Source organism: Diabrotica virgifera, chromosome 2, assembly GCF_917563875.1.
Source record: "Diabrotica virgifera virgifera chromosome 2, PGI_DIABVI_V3a".
Lineage (NCBI taxonomy): Eukaryota > Metazoa > Arthropoda > Insecta > Coleoptera > Chrysomelidae > Diabrotica > Diabrotica virgifera.
In genome coordinates, this window is record NC_065444.1 from 14967599 (window position 1) to 14991067 (window position 23469).

The following is a 23469-nucleotide window of genomic DNA, read 5'->3' on the forward strand; positions in this document are numbered from 1 at the left end:
TGTTTAAAAATGCAATTTGAGTATAGTTTGAAAGGTATAATTTAAAATAAAAAAAAAATAATTTAAAGCTTTATGTAACTTTATATTTACTTTTGAAATTGTGTTAAACCTCAAATTAACGGGTAAAATCAGTATTATTATACACTGGGCTGCAAAATTAACCGGACACCATAAAAATGGGTCATTTTTGATGACTCGAATTTCCTAAACCTGTTGTCCTATTTAAATAATTTTTTAATATGTTATAGCCTTATTCGTTAGCAATATCGCTGTAATAATATTGTTACCAAACGGGTAAATTTTCATTGTATACCGGGTGTACCAATGACACTGTGTTTTTTTTCTCAAACTTCGTATCACCCTGTGGAATATTCTAGCATTTATGAAATACTGAAATTAAAACCCGACTATAGATTCATGTTTTCTCAACACTCTGTTTTTTTATTCATTCGCTTATGTTGGACGATAAAAAAGTTAGGTACTTTAACCCATGGTTAGGTACCCATGTTTTTCATGAATACAGGGTGTTTTTAAACAAGTGTGGCAAACTTCAAGGGGTAATTCTACATGAAAAAATAATGACAGTTTGCTTTATAAACCCAAGTCCGCAAATGCTTCGTTTCTGAGATAGAGGGTGTTAAAATTTTTCTTACAAAGTGACGATTTATTTATTGCTTTCAAACCGCTTGAGATATGCAAATGAAATTTGGTGGGTTTTAAGACGTAGTTATTGTACATTTTTTGACATACAGGTAAGACAATATAACCGATCATATTACCCGTATGCGCGCCAATGGTGAATATTAAATGCTTAATTGTATGTCAAAAAATGTGCAATAACTACGTCTTAATGTTGTTCTGAAGCTATTTTTCTTGTGGCATTTTTTACAATTTTAACTATTTAGAATGGGAAATAAGCCACAATATTATTAAAAAATGATTTTTTTATTAACGTTTCGACGCCCAAATAATGTAAAATCGTGGGCCTAATGTGAAAAATGAAAATAAATAATTCCAAAATACTTTATTTTACAGGAGAGACAAAAAACTAACTGCATAACTTCACTTGTATACAAGTAAATATAATGTGAAAATTGCACAAGTCCCTAAACAATTTAAATTCACATTTTTAGTATTCAATTTGACCTGCGTCCTGTACGTACACTTCCCGTCATAAAAAAACTGGTACACTTTTTTTGCCACTGTAAACATGTGTTCAGACTGGACACAATAGTTCGTGAATCACTTCGCTGTTGCCGTAACAGATAACGGAATTGCACTAAATCTGAATACAAAAAAATGACGTTTCAAAATGTATAAAGGTTTTAGATAGGTATTATTTTACGCTTCTTTTCATGAGCATTTTTCAGTGCGTCACAAATGATAGAAAAAAAAGGTAAGTCCGTGATAATATATTTTATATATATATATATATATATATATATATATATATATATATATATATATATATATATATATATATATATATATATATATATAATCATTTCCCATTCTAAATAGTTAAAACTACGTCTTAAAACGGACCAAATTTCATTTGCATATCTCAACCGGTTTTAAAGCAATAAATAAATCGTCATTTTGTAATAAAAATTTCAACACCCCTATCTCGGAAACGAAGCATTTTCGGACATACCGTTTATAAAGCAAACTCTCACTATTTTTTTATGCAGAATTTCCCCTTAAAGTTGGCCATACTTATTTAAAACAACCTGTATTGATGAAAAACATGGCTAGTTGTTAAAGCACCTAACTTTTTTATGGTCCAATGTAAGCGAATGAATAACAAAATGTTGAGAAAACATGAGGCTACAGTTTGAATTTAATTTCAGTATTTTATAAATTCTAGAATGTTCCACAGGGTAATGCAAACTTTTAGAAAAAAACACAGTTTGATTGGTGCACCCGGTATACAATGAAAATTTACCTGTTTAGCAACAATACTATTAGAGCAGTATTGTTAAAGAATAAGGCTATACTATAATATATTAAAAAATCACTTAAATCGGACAACAGGTTTAGGAAATTCCAGACATCAAAAATGACCCATTTTTAAGGTGTCCGGTTAATTTTGCACCCCAGTGTATATTAAATTATAGGGATAATAATCTATATTGAATATAATTAAACCATACGAATGGAATCGAATCGAATTGAACCGAATATAATCGAATTTATAAGAAGTATTCACTTCTGTCGGCACATCGCAAGTGCCACTCTCTAATTTTTTTTTATCTAACTTCGAAAAGACAACAGTGTGGTAAGCTTAACTGTTTTTTTAATATTTTAGATACAGCTAAGGGATTTAGCATGTGCTGCTAAAGACAGTAATGCCTACGTTATTGCAAATTTGTTCGAGTCAGTACAAGATAATGCGTATTATCTAACTACCGTTGGGTTCGACAGAACCGGAACTATTGTTGTTAAGTAAGTTTACTCATTTCATTTTTATTATATTTTATAATACATTTTTATAGTGAAATTATAAACATAGGGCAGTCAATGAGGGTATTTGGCTCCCGAATTCCATCCTACTACATCGATTTACTTGATATTTTCACAGTAAGTAGGGAATAGCTGAAGAAGCAAAGTCTACCCTATGCCGATGTGTGCTTTTATCTTGGGGGTGGTTCCCACCCCTTCTAGTGTATGAAAAATGTTTTGGTTATAGGCACGGAATATTCTAGAGAACCTAATTTTAAGCAAAAACTGTTCTGTAATTATTTTTTGAAAACTCAATACTTTTTGAGTTATTCGTGGTTGAAAAATATCCATTTTCATTGAAAAATGACACCTTTTCGGACGGATTTTTGCGAATAGCTTAAAAACTATGCATCTAACAGAAAAAACTATATAAAATATTTCTTCGTAAATCTTCTGGTTAAAATACAAAGAGGGATATGGTACGTAAGAAGAGTTTGTTTTTTTGCTGCATGCTCAAATCGCTGTATTCAACTTGAAATAACAGAAATTGTCGATTTTAGGTGTATAATGAAACTAATAACTTTTGTAGTACTTGAAAAGACCTTTAAAACGAGCAATACTAAATGTCGATTACATTCAAACTAAGCGAGATATTCTGCAAAAAAGTTGATGACTAATGTATTTTAAGAAGAAATGAGAAGTATATTTAACCCCTCATCCATCAGAATTTAAATACATCATTTTCCTTCTACAATACTTTTTATTATAGTGTTATTTCTATGTTCAAAAAGTTGGACTGGATTAAAATTAATGGTTTTTGAAAAAAATCAAAGATCAAATTATAGAGCGCATTTTTAAATTTTCGTAAAAATCTTCCTTTTCCTCCATGTAACTCGAAAAAGATAAGAGATACGAAAAAAGATACCACACAAAAATGTAGGGCTTTTTCAGATAAAAGTTTTCTTTTTATTTTTCATTACTGTATCTCTTATCTGTTTCAAGTTACATGGAGAAAAAGGAAGCTTTTTAAGAAAATTTAAAAATGCGCTCTATAATTAATTTGATCTTTTTTTTTCTAAAATCATTCATTTTAAACCCGTCCAACTTTTTGAACATAGAAATAACACTATAATAAAAGGTATTGTAGAAGGAAAATGATGCATTTACATTTTGGCGGATGGGGGTTAAAATTATTTCTCATTTTTTCTTTAAAATACATTAGTTATCAATTTTGTTTGCAGCATATCTCGCTTAGTTTTAATGTAATGGACCTTTAATATGAAGCGTTTTACATGTCTGCTCATATGGGAACAAGGAAAGAACTAACCATAAAAATACTGGGGGGTAGAAATGGGGCTAGTAGAAGGAACAGACACGCAAACCTTCATGCGAGACGGCAGCTCATTTGTTGTGCGGGAGCTAGGTCGTAGATTCGTTAGGGAAGGGGAGGGGTGTTAAGATGACTAAACTACCATAACCAAATACAAAGGGTACTTACTCAGACTAGAGGATCTTTCTACTATTTAAAAAACAGGACGCCGTTCGAAACAAATCCTCTGGTTCATATATGGGTACTTACAGGACATTTTTCTCACTTACGGGTACCACATGGGGGGACATTCATCTTTGATTCCTCTTTGGGGTTATACTGGGCTACATCTTTTCTCAATACTGGCTTCTATGCCATATTCTTTTCTTCTGTACTAAAACTTATACAGTTGCATTAGACATTTGGTTAATAATTTTCTCCAAAGGGTTATACAAGAGAAATAAAATAGGTACACTTTCACAAACATTTATTTAAAACCTCAAACTTTAATAATTTTTTTTTAAACAAAAAAATTTTAACAGGAAATGATTGACTCTACTACAGGACAAAATGTCTACAAATCTTTTACATTAGTTCAGTACAAAGAATCTTCAATTTTACATTATTTTTCTTGAATACAACAAAATTTAACTTTGTTTAGCAGTGTATTTCAACGATTTCAACACAAACACAAGATTTGACGTAGCTGTCAAATGTCAAAGTCACTGTCATTTTATTTTAATTACATGATATGCAAATTTATATTCAAACAAAACAATTTTAAACAACTATCATAGCAAAACAGGACTTTTAAATATTATATTACGGGATCTTTAGATATCAAACTAACAACAAACGTTATTACAAGAAACTTTTCCATTTTGAAAGCGACTATTATACTTTTAAACTCTTTACCAATAAACTTTAGTATATTATCCCCTTGAAATTTAGCAAAATTAGCAAATGTATCATACCTTTATTTACTGCCACACGGGGTACACGAACAAAAACAAACGGGGTCATCGACCGGAGGCAGGCGAGGACATGGCTTCAATCTTCAATTTCAGGACAATGGGGACTTGGAGACTTCATTTCTGGGAACTGGAAACAAAACATCACGGAACAGGAACGACATGTCTTTATAATTTTGAATTAAGTGAAACGAAATATGCGATGGACTACCCCAGCTAATTGAAACAATATTCGAAAATATTACCTCAACTAACCAAGATAGCCATCGTTACACCCTTAGCTTAGCTCAGTCACTCAGGTGTGTGTTCGTCTTGTCCTAACCTTAGATATGAACTATGAAAATTGGAATGGAAGCAAACAAAACATAGTTTTTAACTAATCATGTTTATTGTTCATAAAGATATAATAAATAAAATGACTTAGTAAATTGCATTAACAAATGTATTTAAATTCTTGCCAAAAACTAACAATTCTGGATTATACTTATGGCTTTTGGTAGCTGATGGTATCTTCTTGATGTCGTATGGTACTGCTGTTGTAGACTTCTCGTAGGCCTGGGCGGATCTTCGGCGCAAGGCCCCTGCAGCTAGAGGTGGTGGTTGTGCAGTCTGGATGTCATTGTCTTTGCCTTCAAGTGTGCATCACCGGTGATGTGAGGCTTAGGTTCCCGAAGAGGGAAAGGTTGATCTCTTTCCAAAAAACTATAAAACAGAGACACATATCAATCATCAAGAAGAAAAACCAAAATATACCTTTGCCAAATAGTATTCAGAAATAGTAATTGGCAAGGGTAAATTACATAGAATTTAGATGAGAATAGTTAAAATTCTGATTACTAAACGTGCATATTAATAGATGAAAAGAAATATAGAAATCAAACACATGGTTGAACATTTGAAGGTTAGATAAAAAAAAACATTAGAAAAACTGTTAGACGGAGAAATATAATTACTGTAAGAAATTATTAAAAAAACTATGTGTAACTCACCCCAAGAGGAAGATGATTTGTTGAAATAGAAATGATTTATTTTTCGAATTACATGCCTTTTTAAGGATTAATTTTTCCCTTCCAGTGTATGTCAGGGAGTAGGGGGTCAAGTCGATGAAGTGACACTGTCATTGAAAACGACATTTAAAATGACAACCAAGTACTATGAAGTAGCGGCCTGTTCCGTATTGAAAATACAGATATTTGGAGAGTATGAATATACGAGGTATGTTCAGTATGATGATTTAAATAAAAGAGATATATTAAATATGTAGAAGATAATAAAAGAGGGTAATAAAAGAGAGCGCCAACCGATTTTTAAAGGGGAAAATGGGTAAACCAATTAGAAGAAGATAATTATTAATGAAATATTAAAGGAAATAAGGTAAAATAATTATTTTAAAAATAAAATATCAAAGATGTGACGTTTGTAACGTTACACACTCCTCTCACCCATCAGAAAAATTTTGAACACACGTGAGAAATTTCTCTCAAAGAAAACAGGAATGTTACACACTCCCTCCACTCATCAGAAAAATTTCGAACAGAGGTGAGAAATTTTTCTCAAAGAAAATAAGAAGACAAAGTTCTAACCAGAAATAAATATATGCAGTAGTAATCGTTCAGAACAAACCAAAAATAAATACTCATAATAAAGTAAGTATTATTAAGTCAATGTATATAGTTAATTTAAATTATTAATCATAAAAAATTTTAAAGTACCAAAATAATTTTCAGATGTTACTCTGGGGAAAATAAAAATATTACCCAATGAATTGTAGTATTCATCACACTATAAAATATTTATTATAAATAAATGACATCAGAGAATATCTATCTCTGGATAAAAAATAGATGTACTTTAAAAAGTATGAAATCAGTTCAAATATATAAAGACTTATAGTATAAAGTGTAAGTATTAATCAAATTCAACTAAAAATCCAAGTAAGTAATAATTAAAGGTAAATAAGTTGACCTAAGCCAAATAATGTTGTTATTTATAAAAATGAATTGCAAATATTCAGGTATTTATATAATATAGAAGGCATATAACCAAAAAGTAAATATAATGGATATCACATCCTAAATACAATAAATAAATAGCTAGTGGAGCTACTAAGAAGTGAATCTCGAACAAAATAACAAGTACTCGGATAACGAGTATCTAAAGTAAGGTAATAATATAATAATCAATATAACAAGGTAAGTAAAAGCATATTAGTAGACAAAGATAATATAAATATAATATAATAAAAAGAAATGCAAGTGCAACTATAGATAAACCATTAAAAAAAATAAGTACCAACTACATGGAAAGCCAAATAAGACAAAGTTCTACACCAAAGGGTTTGAAAAAAACTGCATAAAACTAGTCCTAAAAGACTTAACCAATAAGTTAATAAAGAGAGAGAGATAATGATACATAATGCACATGTTACTTCCATCAAATGCATACCAGGGATCTACACTAGAGAACAAAATATATGTATAAAAATGCATAAATATGATTTGCAAAGATGGAAAATAACAAATGCTAGTAGCTAAACTACAATCATACTTCAAAGCGCCACAATTCTACACCAGATTTCTAAAAGTAGATATGCATAGAAATGTTTGAACTCCAAAAGAAAAAATTTATAAAAGACATCATCCTAAAAATAATATACAGCATTAAACTGTATATCAACAGTCATTAAGACCAAAAAAACGGAACTCAGACTCAATAGATCTGGCCCAACCCTATGGATAACTTATATGTACCCTAGGAAAAAAAAAACACTAGGTGTCTATGCAGCTATATATAAGCCATACACAACTTATAAGTGCCGGATGAGGCTTTCGTGCTAATCTGTATCAAAAATCAGTATAACACCCAAAATAAAATAATAAAACAATAATATATAGATAAATAGGGCATTGTTAAATAAAAAAGATGTTAAATATAATGTTTATCATAATTAATATAAGTGCAATAATGCAAAAAATTGAAAAATGTAAAATATCATGCTTTACGAACAAAAAAATTTTTTGAGATTCAACACAAGAAGAAGAAGAATGATTTAAATTAATATTCTGAATACGTAAAGAAGAAGAATAAGAATAAAATACCTCAATGAAAGAAAAGAACTTGAAAATTGTCCTAGTCTTTACTATACAAGTAAAGTAGTATATACCATCCGAACAGAAAGTTCGACGGAAACAACAAAATTTTTGGTAGTTGTACAAAATTGGTAATAAATATATGAAAACAACTAGGAAATATAAGAATAAGTAAAAAGTAATTGAAAATAAGTAATAAAACAAGATTTAAATGCACTTTAGAGTACACAGAAGTACCTATGAAAAGAACGTAGAAGAAATAGTACGTATAAAAAGTACAGAAAATATGACAATAAATGGAAAAATTCTCTTGGGTTTTGGAAAGTTACAACAAAATAAGAGTAATTAAAGAAGAACTACCAAAAAAAACTGGTTAAATTGAAAAAAACAGAAAAAAACACCATGTGGACATTACTATCAAGGTCCTAACATAAAAATTAGCCAAAAAAAAGTAGGTAAAAAGTATCAAAATGTTAAAAATACCAATATTTGCAACTGTAAATGTATTTTAAATCAATTATGCTGAAATATACAATTAAATTATTGAAACTGGTAATACTTTTTGACCCATAACATGTGAAAATATATAAAAATTAGTCAAAAAGGTAGTCAAAAAGTACCAAAATAGATAATATATATAGATTTACTGCAAAAATTGAATATAAAAATGAAATGTATGAAAATAGTATTTATTAATGCTTGTATGCTTGCACCAAACCAAAATTCAACGTTCTATCAGATAAGACAAGTGCGTTGGTGCGCCAGAGAAACGAGTAAGCTATGGACTACCCCAGCTAATTGAAACAATATCCGAAAATATTGCTTCAACCAACTAAGATAGCCATCGTTACACCCTTAGCTTAATTCGAGCGAGTACCAGCCGAGGAGAAGATGCTATCACCTCGGGACATAAAGCTGGACTCAATTGCGCTTCGCTCTGAAGCTACAAACAGGGAAAAGTACGACGGAAGTACCAAGCGATTTTGATCCTTAATGCTGCAACTCTGCAAGTTTTAGGCGAAACCATTATTTTTTTCAAAGGGGGGGTTTCAACATTTCTTCTAGAAAGTTCATCTAGGCATCAGCACTTCTTACAAATTGTAACACATTGAAATGTTGTGCAATACTTCATAGCGGTACACAGGGGCGGCTTGGGATATTTTAATGATATTCAACTTCACAAAATAAATTAAAAAAATGGACATTCTTTTTGAGAATTGGGTATTAAATTTATGTTGGAGTTTTTTCAAATGCTACAAATATAGCTCATTTAAAAGGTCTTTTCAAGCACTAAAAAGGTAAGTGGCATTATACACCTAAAATAGACCGTTTCTCTGTTATTTCAAGTTGAATTCACCAATTTGAGAATGTACCAAAAAACAAACTAAACTATTTTCACCTACCATATCTCTTTTTGTATTATAACTAGAAGATTTATGAAAGCTAGTGTCTCTTTGTTTTTTATAACCTACAAAAATGTTTAATATAGTTTTTTTCAGTTAGATGCATAGTTTTTAAGGTATTCGCAAAAAACCGTTCGAAAAGGTATTATGTTTCAATGAAAATGGCTAATTTTCAACCACGAATATCTCAAAAAGTATTGAGTTTAAAAAAAAAAAATTATAGAACAGTTTTTGCTTAGAATTAGGTTCTTTAGCGAATTCCGTGGTAATTTTAACCAAGAAATGTGCCACCCCTAAGAAGGGGTGGGAACCACCCCCAAGATAAAAGCACACATCGGCATAGGGTAGACTTTGAATTAGGAGATAAGTAGAGGTTGTTCCCAAAATTTTATTAAAATCCATGCAGTAGGATAGAATTCTGAGGTAATATCCTATTCTTGCTCCCATTGACTGGCGTAACAGCTGTGTTTCCAATTTTTTTCTCCGAGGCTTTGGTTAGGGTTGTATCATACATATACATATCATTGTACGTGTTTTATTTTATAAGTACCGAGGAGTTAGCTTGGTGCCTTAACCCCCCAACTGGGGGCCAGAGATTTTACATGAGAGTATCCTTCTCCAAGGGGCACTTGAGTGTGTCCCTCAGCAAACTATGGCCAACCCTACAGCAACATGGTCTTATGAAAGCAGTCCAAAGTCTGTATAATGGAACGACTGCAAAAATTAAAACTGGACCAAGGATGTCTGAGGAATTTAAAGTCACGAAAGGATTGAAGCAGGAAGCAGGGTTGCTGTATTTTGCATACCCTTTTCAAGATTTATCTGGAACAAGCACTCAAGCTGTGGAAAAGAAAATGTAATGGCATGGGAACCCCTCTTAATGACGAGACAAACTATACACTTTATATCTCGCTGATGACCAAATTCTGATTGCTCAGGATCATGACGACTTGAGTTGCATGACGCGGAAGCTAATAGAAGAATATAACAAATGGGGTCTCGAAGTCAACATTAAGAAAACCGAAGCCATGTGTATTGGAGGGACAAAGCAGTCCATTACATTAGACGATGGGGTAGAAATTAAACACTGTAATGAATATAAGTACCTGGGCATGAAGATAAATCAAGATGGAACACTCGATGCTGCTATAAAAGACATAAACATACAGGGTAGAAAAGCCATATCCATGATGAACGGCATTCTGTGGGACCAAAAGCGAACAAACAGCTCATATACAATACCATACTTAAAAGTATAATTACATATTTATATGGCAGTGAAGTTTGGCCGAAATAAAGAAATGCGAAATAGGTAAACTTAAAGACAAAGATGGAAATCTTATTGTAGATCTAGAGAATAAAATAAAAAGATGGACAGAATACCTGAATGAATTATTTGAAGACGATAGAAACAACTTAACTCAGATAATCAATGCAACTGGGCCAGACATATTGAAAGAAGAAGTAGAATACGCAATAAGAAACGCTAAAAATGGAAAAGCAAACGGACCTGATGAAATCCCTACAGAACTGCTGAAGCTTTTGAATGATAAATCCGTAACCATAATATTGCATATATTCAATACAATATACAGTACTGGTATAATACCGCAAGAATGGTTGCTGTCTACGTTTGTCACCATACCGAAGAAAACTAAGGCAATGCAATGTTCAGATCATCGAACAATCTTCTTGGTGAGTCACCTGCTTAAAATATTTCTTAGAGTCATTCACAACCGAATCTATCAAAAACTAGACATCGATATTAACGATACACAGATGGGATTCAGAAAAGGATTAGGTACAAGGGATGCTCTCTTTGCCTTGAACGTTCTAACACAGAGATGCCTAGATGTTAACCAAGAGGTACACGCCTGCTTTGTAGACTTTGAAAAGGCCTTTGACAAAGTACGCCACAGTAAACTCAAAGAAATCCTGGAGAGTAAGAACATTGACACCAGAAACATACAAATAATATTAAATCTGTACTGGAATCAGCGAGCTAATATAAAAATAGAAGAACAAACATCGGACGAAATAGAAATACGTAGAGGAGTACGACAGGGTTGTATATTGTCACCGCTCTTATTTAATATCTACAGCGAACAAATATGCCAAGAAGCTCTCTCATATGCAAACGAAGGGATAATAGTCAATGGAGAAGTTATCAATAACATTCGATATGCTGACGATACTGTGATAATGGCAAGAACAGCGGAAGATCTACAACATTTAGTTGAAACTATGAATGAGATATGTAATAACTACGGCATAAGGATGAACTTCAAAAAAACCAAATATATGACCTTCAGTAAGAATCCAATAAATGACACTAGTATCACAATAAACGGTACCCAACTTGAAAAAGTAAACGAATACAAATACTTGGGAACCCTTATCAATGAAACAGGTGACCAAAATCACGAGATAAAAAGACGTATTGAAATTGCCAGGTCTACTTTTATAAAAATGAAAAAATTATTTTGTAATCGTGATATTAGTATTCATCTACGAACTAGAATGTTAAAATGCTATGTATTCAGTACTTTGCTCTACGGTGTGGAGTCATGGACTCTTAAACAGAGGAATATTAAAAATCTTGAAAGCTTTGAGATGTGGTGCTACCGCCATATACTACGAATAAGTTGGGTGGATAAAATTACAAATGAAGAAGTAATACGCAGAATAAATAACGAGCCAGAAGTTCTACGGAGTATAAAAAAGAGAAAACTTGAATACTTAGGCCACCTGATGAGAGGACAAAAGTACACATTCCTACAAAATATAATGCAAGGAAAAATCCAAGGACGAAGAAATCCAGGCCGTAGAAGAATGTCCTGGATGAGAAATTTGAGAGAGTGGTTTGGCTGTACCACTAACGAATTGTTCAAAACAGCAGTAAATAAAATTAGAATCGCCCTAATGATATCCAATCTCCGATAGGAGAGGCACTCAAAGAAGAAGAAGAAGTTTGGCCACTCAAACAAAGAACTGAGAACTGTTACTAGTAACAGAAATGGACTTCTGGAGAAGAGCAGCAGGCAAAACAAGAAGAGATCGGATACCAAATGAGAGAATACGAGAAATGATGTGAGAGTCACACATACAATAATTGATCACATAAAAACAAAACAACTCGTATGGTACGGCCATGTACAAAGAATGTCAGATGACAGGATCCCTAAACAGATTTTAAACTAGCCCAATCCATAACAAAATGGCTGACAGAGACTAGCAGTCTCCAGTGATGCAAACAGGGAGAGAGAGAGGGGGAGGATTTTCCCGTAAGTTATGAAAATTCCCTTTGCAGTTGCACTAGCAGCAGATATAGTATCATAGTATGATAATAAATTAAAACATGCGGAAATGTGTTTTAAGATTTTCAGTAAGATGTGAATATAGTCTTTTTATCAGTAAATTAAACTTCTTCTTTTAATCCTGATTAATTAGGTAATAAAATATATATGATTCTGACAAAACAAAATAGAATTGACCTAATTTAACACGTTCCCTGCCAAGTTGGTCCCATGGGACCAACACTAGACACTAGTGTTGCCTTAATGGGCCACATTGGTCCCATGAGACCAACACTTTTTTTATTTACAGTAAAATCTGCCACATCCGGGTCAATGTGGCGACCGACCGATCCGGATATGAAAAAATCTGGATATCAAGACCACTTCTTTTAGAGTCACTGTAACGTTTTCAGCTTGATCCATTCCAGCAATCAACGCCGTTAATTAACTTTCGTCGATAGACACGTTTTATAGATTCTATCACACCTTGATCCATAGATCAGCCGTCCTCAAATAAAACGCGGTATGTGCAGCCAACTTAAAACCGAGAAATCGGCTCTCAAAGTTTTTTCTCGGGACTCTATATGTTTTGACAACTTTTTAACGCAAAACATGTTCTAATGATAGTTGAACATTATTTAAAAAAATATTCTTGAAAAAAAGCATGTTTTTATCAAAGCTGTAAATAAAAAGTCATATACCGCGTTTTAACTGAGCAGAGGACATATTACTGGATCAGAAATAGTGGCGTATCTGCATTTTATTTACAAATAGGATTTTTACAAGGAAGAATAGTTACCAAAAAAGAAAAATAAATAGCTTATAATTGTTTATTATATACGCAAAATACCTACATGTCATAAATTTTCACAATACGAGGTCACAACACGAGTCTCGATAAAAACGCGGTAAATGCGCTGTGCTCAATTAAAAGTACTTGTTAGCACATACCGCTTTTTAGTTGAGTACTCTGTAAATACCGCATTTTAATTAAGAAACTATTGAAATTTAGCACATACGGCATATTCCAATTTGTTTATTTTGGTAGTAAATAAAATGATACGGCTTTCAGACATTGCAGAAGCATAAATAAGGTCACAAGGAAACCACATATAGCAGAATCTCGGATTTTCAATTTTTTCAGATACCGCTTTTTAATTGAGGACGACAGAGATGGACAGAGGGATGTCACATTTGGAGGCAAAAAAAGACATTTTATTTCGCCATCTTTTAGTTCTTTTAGGTTGGGATGAAAGGGTTCGTCGTCCAACAGCAAGACTGCCTTTCTTGGTAGATCTCGGTAGATGCAGACGGTAGAACCGTCAGGATATGAGGAGGTCCGGATGTGACAGGTATCCGGATCCTGTATTTATTTATTAACGGCAATTTTAAATGCATCCTAAAGTGCTGGTGTCCTCGAAAGCGGTGCTGACAAACTGCGACCGTAACACTGCGATAAATGACGTCATAAAAAACTGTACCATGCAAAATAATAGCGGTGGTTTCCAAGGATGCGTTGGAAGCCACCGCTTGCTGAGTTTGCACATTCCATTGCCACAGTGAAGAACCTTGAATTTTTCACTGTAATCTGACGTAATTCATCGCAGTGCTACGGTGCCGCTTTCGAGGAAACCAGCGCTTAAGAGAACAACATGGCCTAGAAAGAAGATATAATATGAAGAATAGTTTCTTAAATATACATTCATTTTGACGAAATAACCAAGTGGCAAGTCTCTATATACAAAAAGTACGTTTTTCATTGTGGCCCGTTGAGGCACACATGAATATGAGATAGACAAGAAATAAAAAAGTACTATAAAATATCATTTCACTACAATACAAAAATACAGGGTGTTCCATTTAAGAAAACTCAGAAAATACTCATTCCGAGTTTCGACTAACCCTGTATACTAAAATTAAAAATTTAGCTATACTAATGATTCTTAACAATAGTAGAGTATATTAAAAATCATTTGAACGTAAGTAGAGTTTTAGATGTCAAACTACTACAATTCTACAGGGTGTGAATGTTGCTACGAAATTAATAAAAAAACGTAATTATCTTTTAAAATACCCTGTATAATATTACAAAACCTTATATTTTAAGAAAGAAGACATCGAAGAGAATCCAAAAATGTAAAAATATACAGGGTGTCCCATTTAAAAAAACGAAGTTATAAGCAACTTCCGGTATAACCGGAAGTTGCAAAGAGATGAAAATATTTTCATTTAATAGATCATCCTTCAAAACCCCTTTATTCCAATTTTCATGATTCTGTTGCCTTTAGTTCTCGAGATATTTCTAATAGGCCAGTTATCTGCCTCACCCTATATACAATAAACTTAAAATAAACAAGGAATTCGTAATTAATAAACAAAAAATCCTCGATGTGAATGAGGTTTTATTATTATTTTTAATTAATTACACATGATGTTTGAAGTAATAAATTTAGTTAGAAGTAACAAAATAGAGTTTGTAGTGCAACAGTTACAATCTTAAATTTGTTTATCTTATAATGAATATAACGGCTTTATTTCATCTACATTCAAAACAACCCTGTATTTATAATTGGGTCCGGGGTTGTTCAACTATATAGGTGTTGATTAATCAAAATAAAATTAAATTAAATATCATTAAATAAAATGAAATAAAATTTCATAAAATTGAATAAAAGTAAATAGAATCTAATAAAAATAAATAAAATTTAATAAAATGAAATAAAATAAAAAAATAAATGGAATTAAAAATTAAATAAAATAAAATAAATAAAATACTTAAAAAATAAAATAAAATTAAATAAAATTTTATAATTTGCTTCTTGTTCTTTTCGTGTGCTCAGAACTTTTCTCCTGCTTGCCGTTCGTCAGAAAGGGAGCGTTCAAGTATTAGGTAACGCGATTTTTGAAGATTTTTGACCCCCCCTACGTAACGCACTCTAATGGTTAACTATTGCGTAACGCAATTTTTGAAGATTTTTGACCCTTCCCCCACCTGCGTTACGTAATATTTGAACGGTCCCAAACTTCTGTTTGGAAATTTTTTGAAAATTTCGAAAAATTAAAAAATTTATGTTTTGCCAAATTTAAGTCCATAAGTTAAACAGTTGCACTTTTCTTCTATGAAATTTGTTGCTCGTTCTTCTTCTGTCCTCAGAATATTTCTACTTCTTAAGATATTGTATTTCGGACACCGATTGCGCTAGAGAAAAAAAATTAGTACGGTTCTGCTCGGAATTCAGCAAAGAGTCTACCTACTTAATTTCGTATTTTTCACGTCATTATTGTGAGAGTTATGGCGTCATGGGTAACCCCCTTATGACCTACGGGTATGAAATAAATATAGATAACAACCTACTCCTAGTCCGGTCGAATATACCTGCCAAATTTCATAAAAATCGGTAAAGTCGTTTCGGAGGAGTATGGCAACAAACACTGTAAAAAGAGCATTTTATACATATAGATGTAAAATTTTTGGTGGCTACTAAAATGACTATATAAAACCGTATAAACCTTCCCTGAACTTCCACAAATAATTCAACATTAAAATTAGCCAAATCGGTCCAGCCATTCTCGAGTTTAAAGCGCTGGGTTTCCTCGAAAGCGGTGCCGACAACCTCCGATCGTAACACTGCGATGAATGACATCATAAAAAACTGTACCATGCAAAATAATAGCGTTGGTTTCCAAGGATGCGTTGGAAGCCACCGCTTGCTGAGCTTGCACATTCCATTGCCCCAGTGAAGAACCTTGAATTTTTCACCGTAATCTGACGTAATTCATCGCAGTGCTACGGTTGCTGTTTGTCGGTGTCGCTTTCGAGGAAACCCAGGCTTTAGCGAGACTAACGAACAGCAATTGATTTTTATATATAAGATGTACACTTTTGTTGAAACGGATCACACTGAGACACATACATACATACATACAAGCAGGATTTTTAATAAATTCCCATTTTTTGGGAAGATGTAATGACTGAGGGAATATTCCCATTTTTTAAATTCCTTTCCACTGGGAATATTCCCAGTCCACATTACTATATACTCATCTAATGTATTTATTTTAGATGTAGGAATTACCATATTAACAGCACCCAATTGAATACTACTACAGAGCAAAACCCATGTACTTTTACTGCTAACATAAATAATGACAAGGTTAATTTTGCTATTTTATTCGAAATAGATATGATGTATCCCATTCCCAATGCATCCAAAAGTGAAAATTTGATCATGACTGCGTCGATGGTTAATAGATTGCCCTTAGAATTTGGTAAGTAGTTTCGTAATGTACCTACACGGTAAAAAATCAATTTTTGTTATAGCTGTGTTACGGAAATGTGATAAGCATTGTTGCTCTGGAATCGTCAGGGTGTAGGGATGGCCACAAGCTCGAACTTAATTCGGCTCGGCTCGTTTGACGAGCCGGTTTGTTTCTTGCGAGCCGAGCTTTGAGCCGAGTCAAATTTTTTTCAAGCCGAGCCGATCTGAATTCTAAACGAGCCGAGCTTTGCTTAACGAACTTGTCAATATTTGAGCTATTACTCTAATACTTTTTCTAATTCATTTATTTCTGCTACGACTGATACTTTTGTTTGTGAATTAGTAATTCAGACTACAAATATGTATTTTCAATATACAGTGTCTGTGAAATATGGAACAAATTCTAGCCGAGCTCGGCTCGAAATTTTCGAGCCATATATTTATAGCGTTGATCATGTTGCCGTCAAAGATGGAGTTAAAACTTGTGCGAAATTAGAAGTATTTTAATAGTTTTAAAATGTTCGAATAAATTATAGAGCAGTCAATGAGGGTACTTGGATCCGAATTCCATCCTACTACATCGTTTTACTTGATATGTTCACAGTAAGTAGGGAATAGCTCAAGAAACAAAGTCTACCCTATATACTATGGCGCATTTATTTTGGGGGCGGTTACCACCCCTTCACGGGGGTGGAAATTTTTTTGGTCAAAATAACCGCGGAAGTGCCCAGAGAAGCTAATTCTGAGCAAAAACTGTTCTATACAATTTTTGAAAACTTGATACTTTTTGAGTTATTCGTGGTGGAAAATTGGCTATTTTCATTGAAAAATGACACCTTTGCGGACGGTTTTTTGTGACTGCGTTAAAAACTGTGCATCTAACTAAAAAAATATACAGTGTGTCAATTTGAAAAGTTGCCACCCCCTATAATTTGGTCACTATAGAAAATCTAAAAATATGCTAAAACACTTCAAATTTATTTGTGAGGGGGACATTTTGTAGACCAGATATCAACTAAATTACATCAACCCTTTAGCGGGGGCGGACACAACCCCCAAAATCTTTAATGGAAAGGGGGGTTCAGTGATACCTCATTTTGAAGGTCATTAAATTACCTTTTCAAAAATACCACATGCCTTATATTTCTTTTCAGTACTTTTGGAAAAATCTTGGACTCGATACTCTAAAAAATTTTGGAGTTCTGAACTCTATACTTAATATCTTTACGGTTTTACTTGATTTTCCCAAAAATACTTCAAAAAAAAATACTCTAAATACTTCAACACCCAAAAAAAAAATCAATTTGGAGTTCAATACTCCAAAACAATTTTTGGAGTTCTGAACTCGATATTTAATTATTAAAATTAATTATAAAAAAATTAAAATTACTGAAAAGAAATATAATGTATGTGGTATTTTTGAAAAGGTAATCGAACGACCTTTAAAATGAGGTATCACTCAACCCCCCTCCATTAAAGATTTTGGGGGTTGTGTCCGCCCCCGCTAGAGGTTAGTGTAATTTAGTTGAAAACTTGTCTATAAAATGTCCCCCTCACAAATAAATTTGACATGTTTTTGTATGTTTTTAGATTTTCTATAGGGGTGGCAACTTTTTAAATTGACACCCATTATAAAACTTTTTGTAGCTTATAAAAATACAAAGAAATTCGTTCCGTCCATAAATCTTCTAGTTATAATACAAAAAGAGATATGATAGGTGAAAAGAGTTTGTTTTTTTGGTGCATGCTCAAATCGGTGTATTCACCTTGAAATAACAGAGAAACGGTCGATTTTAGGTGTATAATGCTACCAATACCTTTTGTAGTGCTTGAAAAGACCTTCAAAATGAGCAATATTAAATGTCGATTACATTCAAACTAATCGAGATATGCTGCGAAAAAAAATTGATGACTAATGTATTTTAAGAAAAAATGAGAAGTATATTTAACCCCTAATCCACAAGAATTTAAATGCATCATTTTCCTTCTACAATACCTTTTATTATAGTGTTATTTCTATGTTTAAAAAGTTGGACGGGTTTAAAATGAATGGTTTTTGAAAAAAAAATGATATTTTACGAAGAAAATGTAAACAACATTTTTTTATGTAACGAAAAATTTCCACCCCGAGAAGGGGTGGTAACCACCCCCAAGGTTTTAGCGTACAGCGGCATGATATAGAAAATGATCCTTGGGCTATTAGTCCAGGAACCGAAGCATTTCACCTCGCAATTTTTACAGAATGGATCGATTTGCTTGAAAATTTGAGAATAAGTAGTGGATAGTTCAAGGATCAAAATCTATATGATGCCGAAAGGCGCTTTTACCATGGGGTCGGTTGCCACCCCATCTTAGGGGTGGAAATTTTTTATTATATTTTGACTGCAAAAGTTGATAAAAACATTCATTCTAAGCAAAAAATGTTCTATACATTTTTTTGATAAAATTAATACTTTTCGATTTATTCGCTATCGAAAGTGTTAATTTTATATAGAAAAATCAATTGTTTTTCGATATATACTCATTTACCATTCACTCAATTTTTGCCGTAGAAAAAATTTTTTCAAACCAAGTTCTTGGGAATTAAATAACCTACAATTTCATATAAAAACATTTTTTCGTATATCTGATGCTAATCTTTCTATTTTGAAGAAAATGGCATTTTTTACCAAACTACAGAAAATCGTTATTCGATTTTAACTCTAGTTCTTTAAAAACTAATCATTCTAAGCCAGTCAAATTTTTAAAACCTATTAATAATACATAAATAAGGAAGAATTAATAAGGCCAATGACTAAAAGCAAAGCTAACTTACATTATTATGCTTCTAATTGGATTTCTTTTTTTTTTTGTAAAAAATATATTGATTTTTTAACCGTAACCTTTTTAATTTTTATCTTAGAAAGTTTGTTAAAAAATAATTTTGTAGGTTTTTACAAGATCTATAAGACTATTAATACCAAATCCTTTTAAAATCCACAGTCGCAAAAAGTGGTGACTTTGAAAGGGTTGGTAAAGGTGATTTTTGCATGTTATTACAAGTTTTAATTGTCAATAGCTCACTCAATTTTTACCGTAGAGAAAATTTTTGCAAACCAAGTTCTTGGGAATTAAATAAGCTACAATTTTATATTTAAATATTTTTTTGTATCTCTGATGATAATCTTTCTATTCTGAAGAAAAGGGAATTTTTTACCAAACTTCAAAAATTCGATATTTGTTTTTGACTCCATTTTTTTAAAAGCTAATCATTCTAAACCAGTTAAACTTCTAGAACCTATTAATAATACATAAGTAAAGAAGACGAAATAAGGTCAATGACTAATTTTAATCAGGGTGGTGATTAGGGGTTTGCTTTCGATCACTTTTTCGCTGAAAAATATAGGGTCTGACATTCTTTTCATTATAAGCCACCTAATTTTTGAGCTTAAGACTTTTTTTCTGAAGATAGATATTTTTAAATACTTCAAATTAGTTTAAACAAGTGATCCTCGAAAAATGCATAGTTTTCCCGTCTTTTGACTTTGAAACTACAATATTTAGCATTTGCCGAAGAAGACCTAACATATAATAAAGTATAGCTCGATTACTATTGGTCTTAAAGAAAATTTAAAAAAACGGTTTTGTTGATTTTTTCAAAAGGTACATTTTTGTTAAGCAAAGTTGTTTTGAAAAAAAAAAAATTCTTGAATTATTTGCAGAAAACTGATTAAAAACATTAATTTTTTTAATATAAAACTAACACTTTCGATAGCGAATAAAATCGAAAAGTATTAATTTTATCAAAAAAATGTATAGAACATTTTTTGCTTAAGGCTGTATGACACTATGCATTTTCTTGTATCATTTCTAATATCGTTTCTGATATGTCAAAAAAATGTATAGTGTCATACACAGATACAAGAAACGATATCAGAAACGATACAAGAATTTGTGTCAGGCACAGATTCTTGTACAATAACTGCGCCAATTTCTGCGCAAAGAGCAAAAACGTAAAACCTGCTGGTAAAACTTCTAAATGTCATAATGGCGGCTGAAAATGAGATCATATGATTTATGTCTTGATGAATTTATTTGTGTTTTGTAGGTATTATTTATAAATATTTTATTGATATTTAATATACCGTTTGGTATGGACTACTGTTCTACTAATAACCATATATTTAGAATAACTTTGGGTTTCATATTGCATATTTTTTTAATAGAGGAAAATACAATAGTTCCAATTTGGATCAAACTGAAGATAATTATAATGCAAATATTTTAGCACAAATATCAAAACAAAATAAAAAACACAAATAATCAACAGTCAACGTAAAAATTCTAGTTATTATAACATTAAAATATTTAACAATAAAACACTGAAAACGTTTGTTTTCTATACTTCCACAAAATTTATTATAACTAAGTGACTACAGCTGTTTCGGCGGAGTGCCTTTCTCAAGTGATATAGTTTACAATGTGTTTGCCTTTTTAAGTCTTCAACTGAAGAGGTTGAGGAGTGGGGAGCTGTTTGTCTCGAGTTGGTCATTCAGAATTATATCTGTATTTTTCAGTTTATTAATTTCCATAGATTCTAAAAAAGATAGCTTAAGGCCTTTATTTTGAATATGTAGAATTTGAAACTCTTCATTGAAAGAATGATTATGATCTAGAAGGTGAAGTGCGTATGTAGAAGTGTCTGTTTTTCTATTGTTGAATGCCCTTTTGTGTTCTGCTATCCGTTTGTCAAAAGTTCTGCCAGTTTGACCGATGTACGTTTTCGGACAGTCACCACAAGTTAGTTTGTACACACCACTCTGTAGTTGCTTTCTCTTTCGGCTTTTATTGTTCTTAATATATATGCTTAAGTTGTTGTTAGTTCTGAAAGCTGGTGTTATTCCTTTCTTTTTTATGTATCTGGCTATCTTTGTTGTTATCTTGCCAGTATATGTGAGAGAGCAGAAGGTACTGGGTTCTTTCTGTGGTGGTGGATACACTAATTTCAGGGCTTTCTTATGGAGTTTTTGGTTTAAAATTTTGTTAACTGTTTGTTCGTTATAGCCGTTGTTTACTGCTATTTGTTTAATGATGTTTAGTTCTATCTCGAAGTTATTTTTTGTCATGGGAATTTCTGTCAGTCTATGTATCATGCTATGGTAGGCTGCTAATTTGTGTTGTGTAGGATGGGATGATGAATTGTGTATAGTTGTGTCAGTATGGGTAGGTTTATGATATACGGAGAACTCATGTTTGTTGTGTAGTCTGGAAATCGTTACATCTAGAAAGTTTATGGAGTTATTCTGTTCTGTTTCTATTGTAAACTCAATATTATTATGAAGTGAATTAATATATGATAGAAATTGGTCAAGTTGTCTGTTAGTACCTGTAAAACATACTAGTATATCATCCACGTATCTCCACCAATATAAGAACTGTTTAAATACGGGATGTTTAGAAATTGTTGTTTCAAGTTGGTTCATAAATATATCTGATAGCAATGGGCTTAGAGGATTACCCATAATAAGTCCTGCACTGTTGTTTGTGTATATTTGATTATTGAATTCAAAATAGTCTTGATTTATGCAAATTTCAAGAAGGTGTAAAATTTCAGATGCAATGATCGGATTTGTACTATTATGGTCTAAAAGATTTTTAACTAAAACAAAAGTTTCTGTAGGAGGAACACTAGGAAAAAGATTTTTTACGTCAAATGAAATTAGTCTGGAGTTGTTGGGCAATTGAAAATGTTGTATTTTATTAACTAGTTCTAGTGTATTTTTTACGGTGAATTTAGGTGAAAATTTAGTGTATTCTGTAATAATATCTGACAGTTTTTTTTGAAAGTTTATATGACGGAGCTGTATAAAAAGAAACTACAGGTCTTATTGGGTGGTCAGGTTTGTGTAGTTTAATAAAAGAGTATATTTTAGGAGGTTGTGGGTTCATAATATTAAGGTATTTCTGTTCTGTTGGATTTAGTATTGATTTTGAATTTTCAATGGCTAGTTTAATTTGTTTTCTGTATTTTTCTGTGGGGTCTTTGTTTAGTTTTATACTGTTTTGGTTAGTTAAAAATTCTATTGTTTTGTTATTATAGTCTCGTTTGTCGATAGCAATAGTAGTGTTACCTTTGTCTGCTTTTGTAAATATTATGTCATGTTTTATTTATTTATTTTTAATTGAAACGGCTATTTGGTTTTCTTTGGAACAGGAATTATTAGTTTCACTACATACATCAGTAATAGATTTTGAAATGATGCTTTTTTCTATGTTTTTGGCAGTTTTGTTTAACGCTACTTCACATTCTACACCTAAATATTCTAAATTTTTTTGATTATTATGTTGAGGCAAGTTGTGTTTGAATCCTTTCTCTAAAAGTTCTATTTCACTATTATTGAATTTAGTATCTGTTAAGTTTATAAATCTATTGAAAAAACTATGATTTGAAAAATTTGTTGTATGAGTATTGAGTTTTTTACTATTGCAAATTAGATTATTTAGTTTTTTACATTGTGTATTAAATTTTTTGTCTATTATATTATCTACTTCAGTTCTTACTTTAGAATCTAGGATATCAAATTCTATATTATCTAATCTATAATGTAATTCTGAATGACATACCTTAAGATAAACAGCTATAATATCTCGTTTTCTGTACTGGGTGCTCCTATCCCGTTTCAGCCATCTGGTTTGACCCTGGTGGATACCTGCTATGGCA

The 23469-nt window shown here is 31.9% G+C and overlaps 1 protein-coding gene and 1 long non-coding RNA gene across 3 annotated transcripts in view; both read left to right on the forward strand.

Annotated features, from left to right (window-relative positions):
• The window catches only part of LOC114345611 (uncharacterized), a 143446-nt gene that overhangs the window by 81812 nt on the left and 38165 nt on the right, over positions 1 to 23469 (forward strand). For both annotated transcript variants that reach the window (XM_028296412.2, XM_028296419.2), the window contains exons 5-6: positions 2309 to 2445; positions 16574 to 16779. In XM_028296412.2, the coding sequence (XP_028152213.1) occupies positions 2309 to 2445; positions 16574 to 16779 (343 nt within the window). The remainder of the gene's footprint in view (positions 1 to 2308; positions 2446 to 16573; positions 16780 to 23469) is intronic.
• Positions 5982 to 6487, forward strand: LOC126879980 (uncharacterized). Its single transcript, XR_007696358.1, has 2 exons — positions 5982 to 6188; positions 6262 to 6487. It is a non-coding gene; the product is annotated as an uncharacterized LOC126879980 (long non-coding RNA).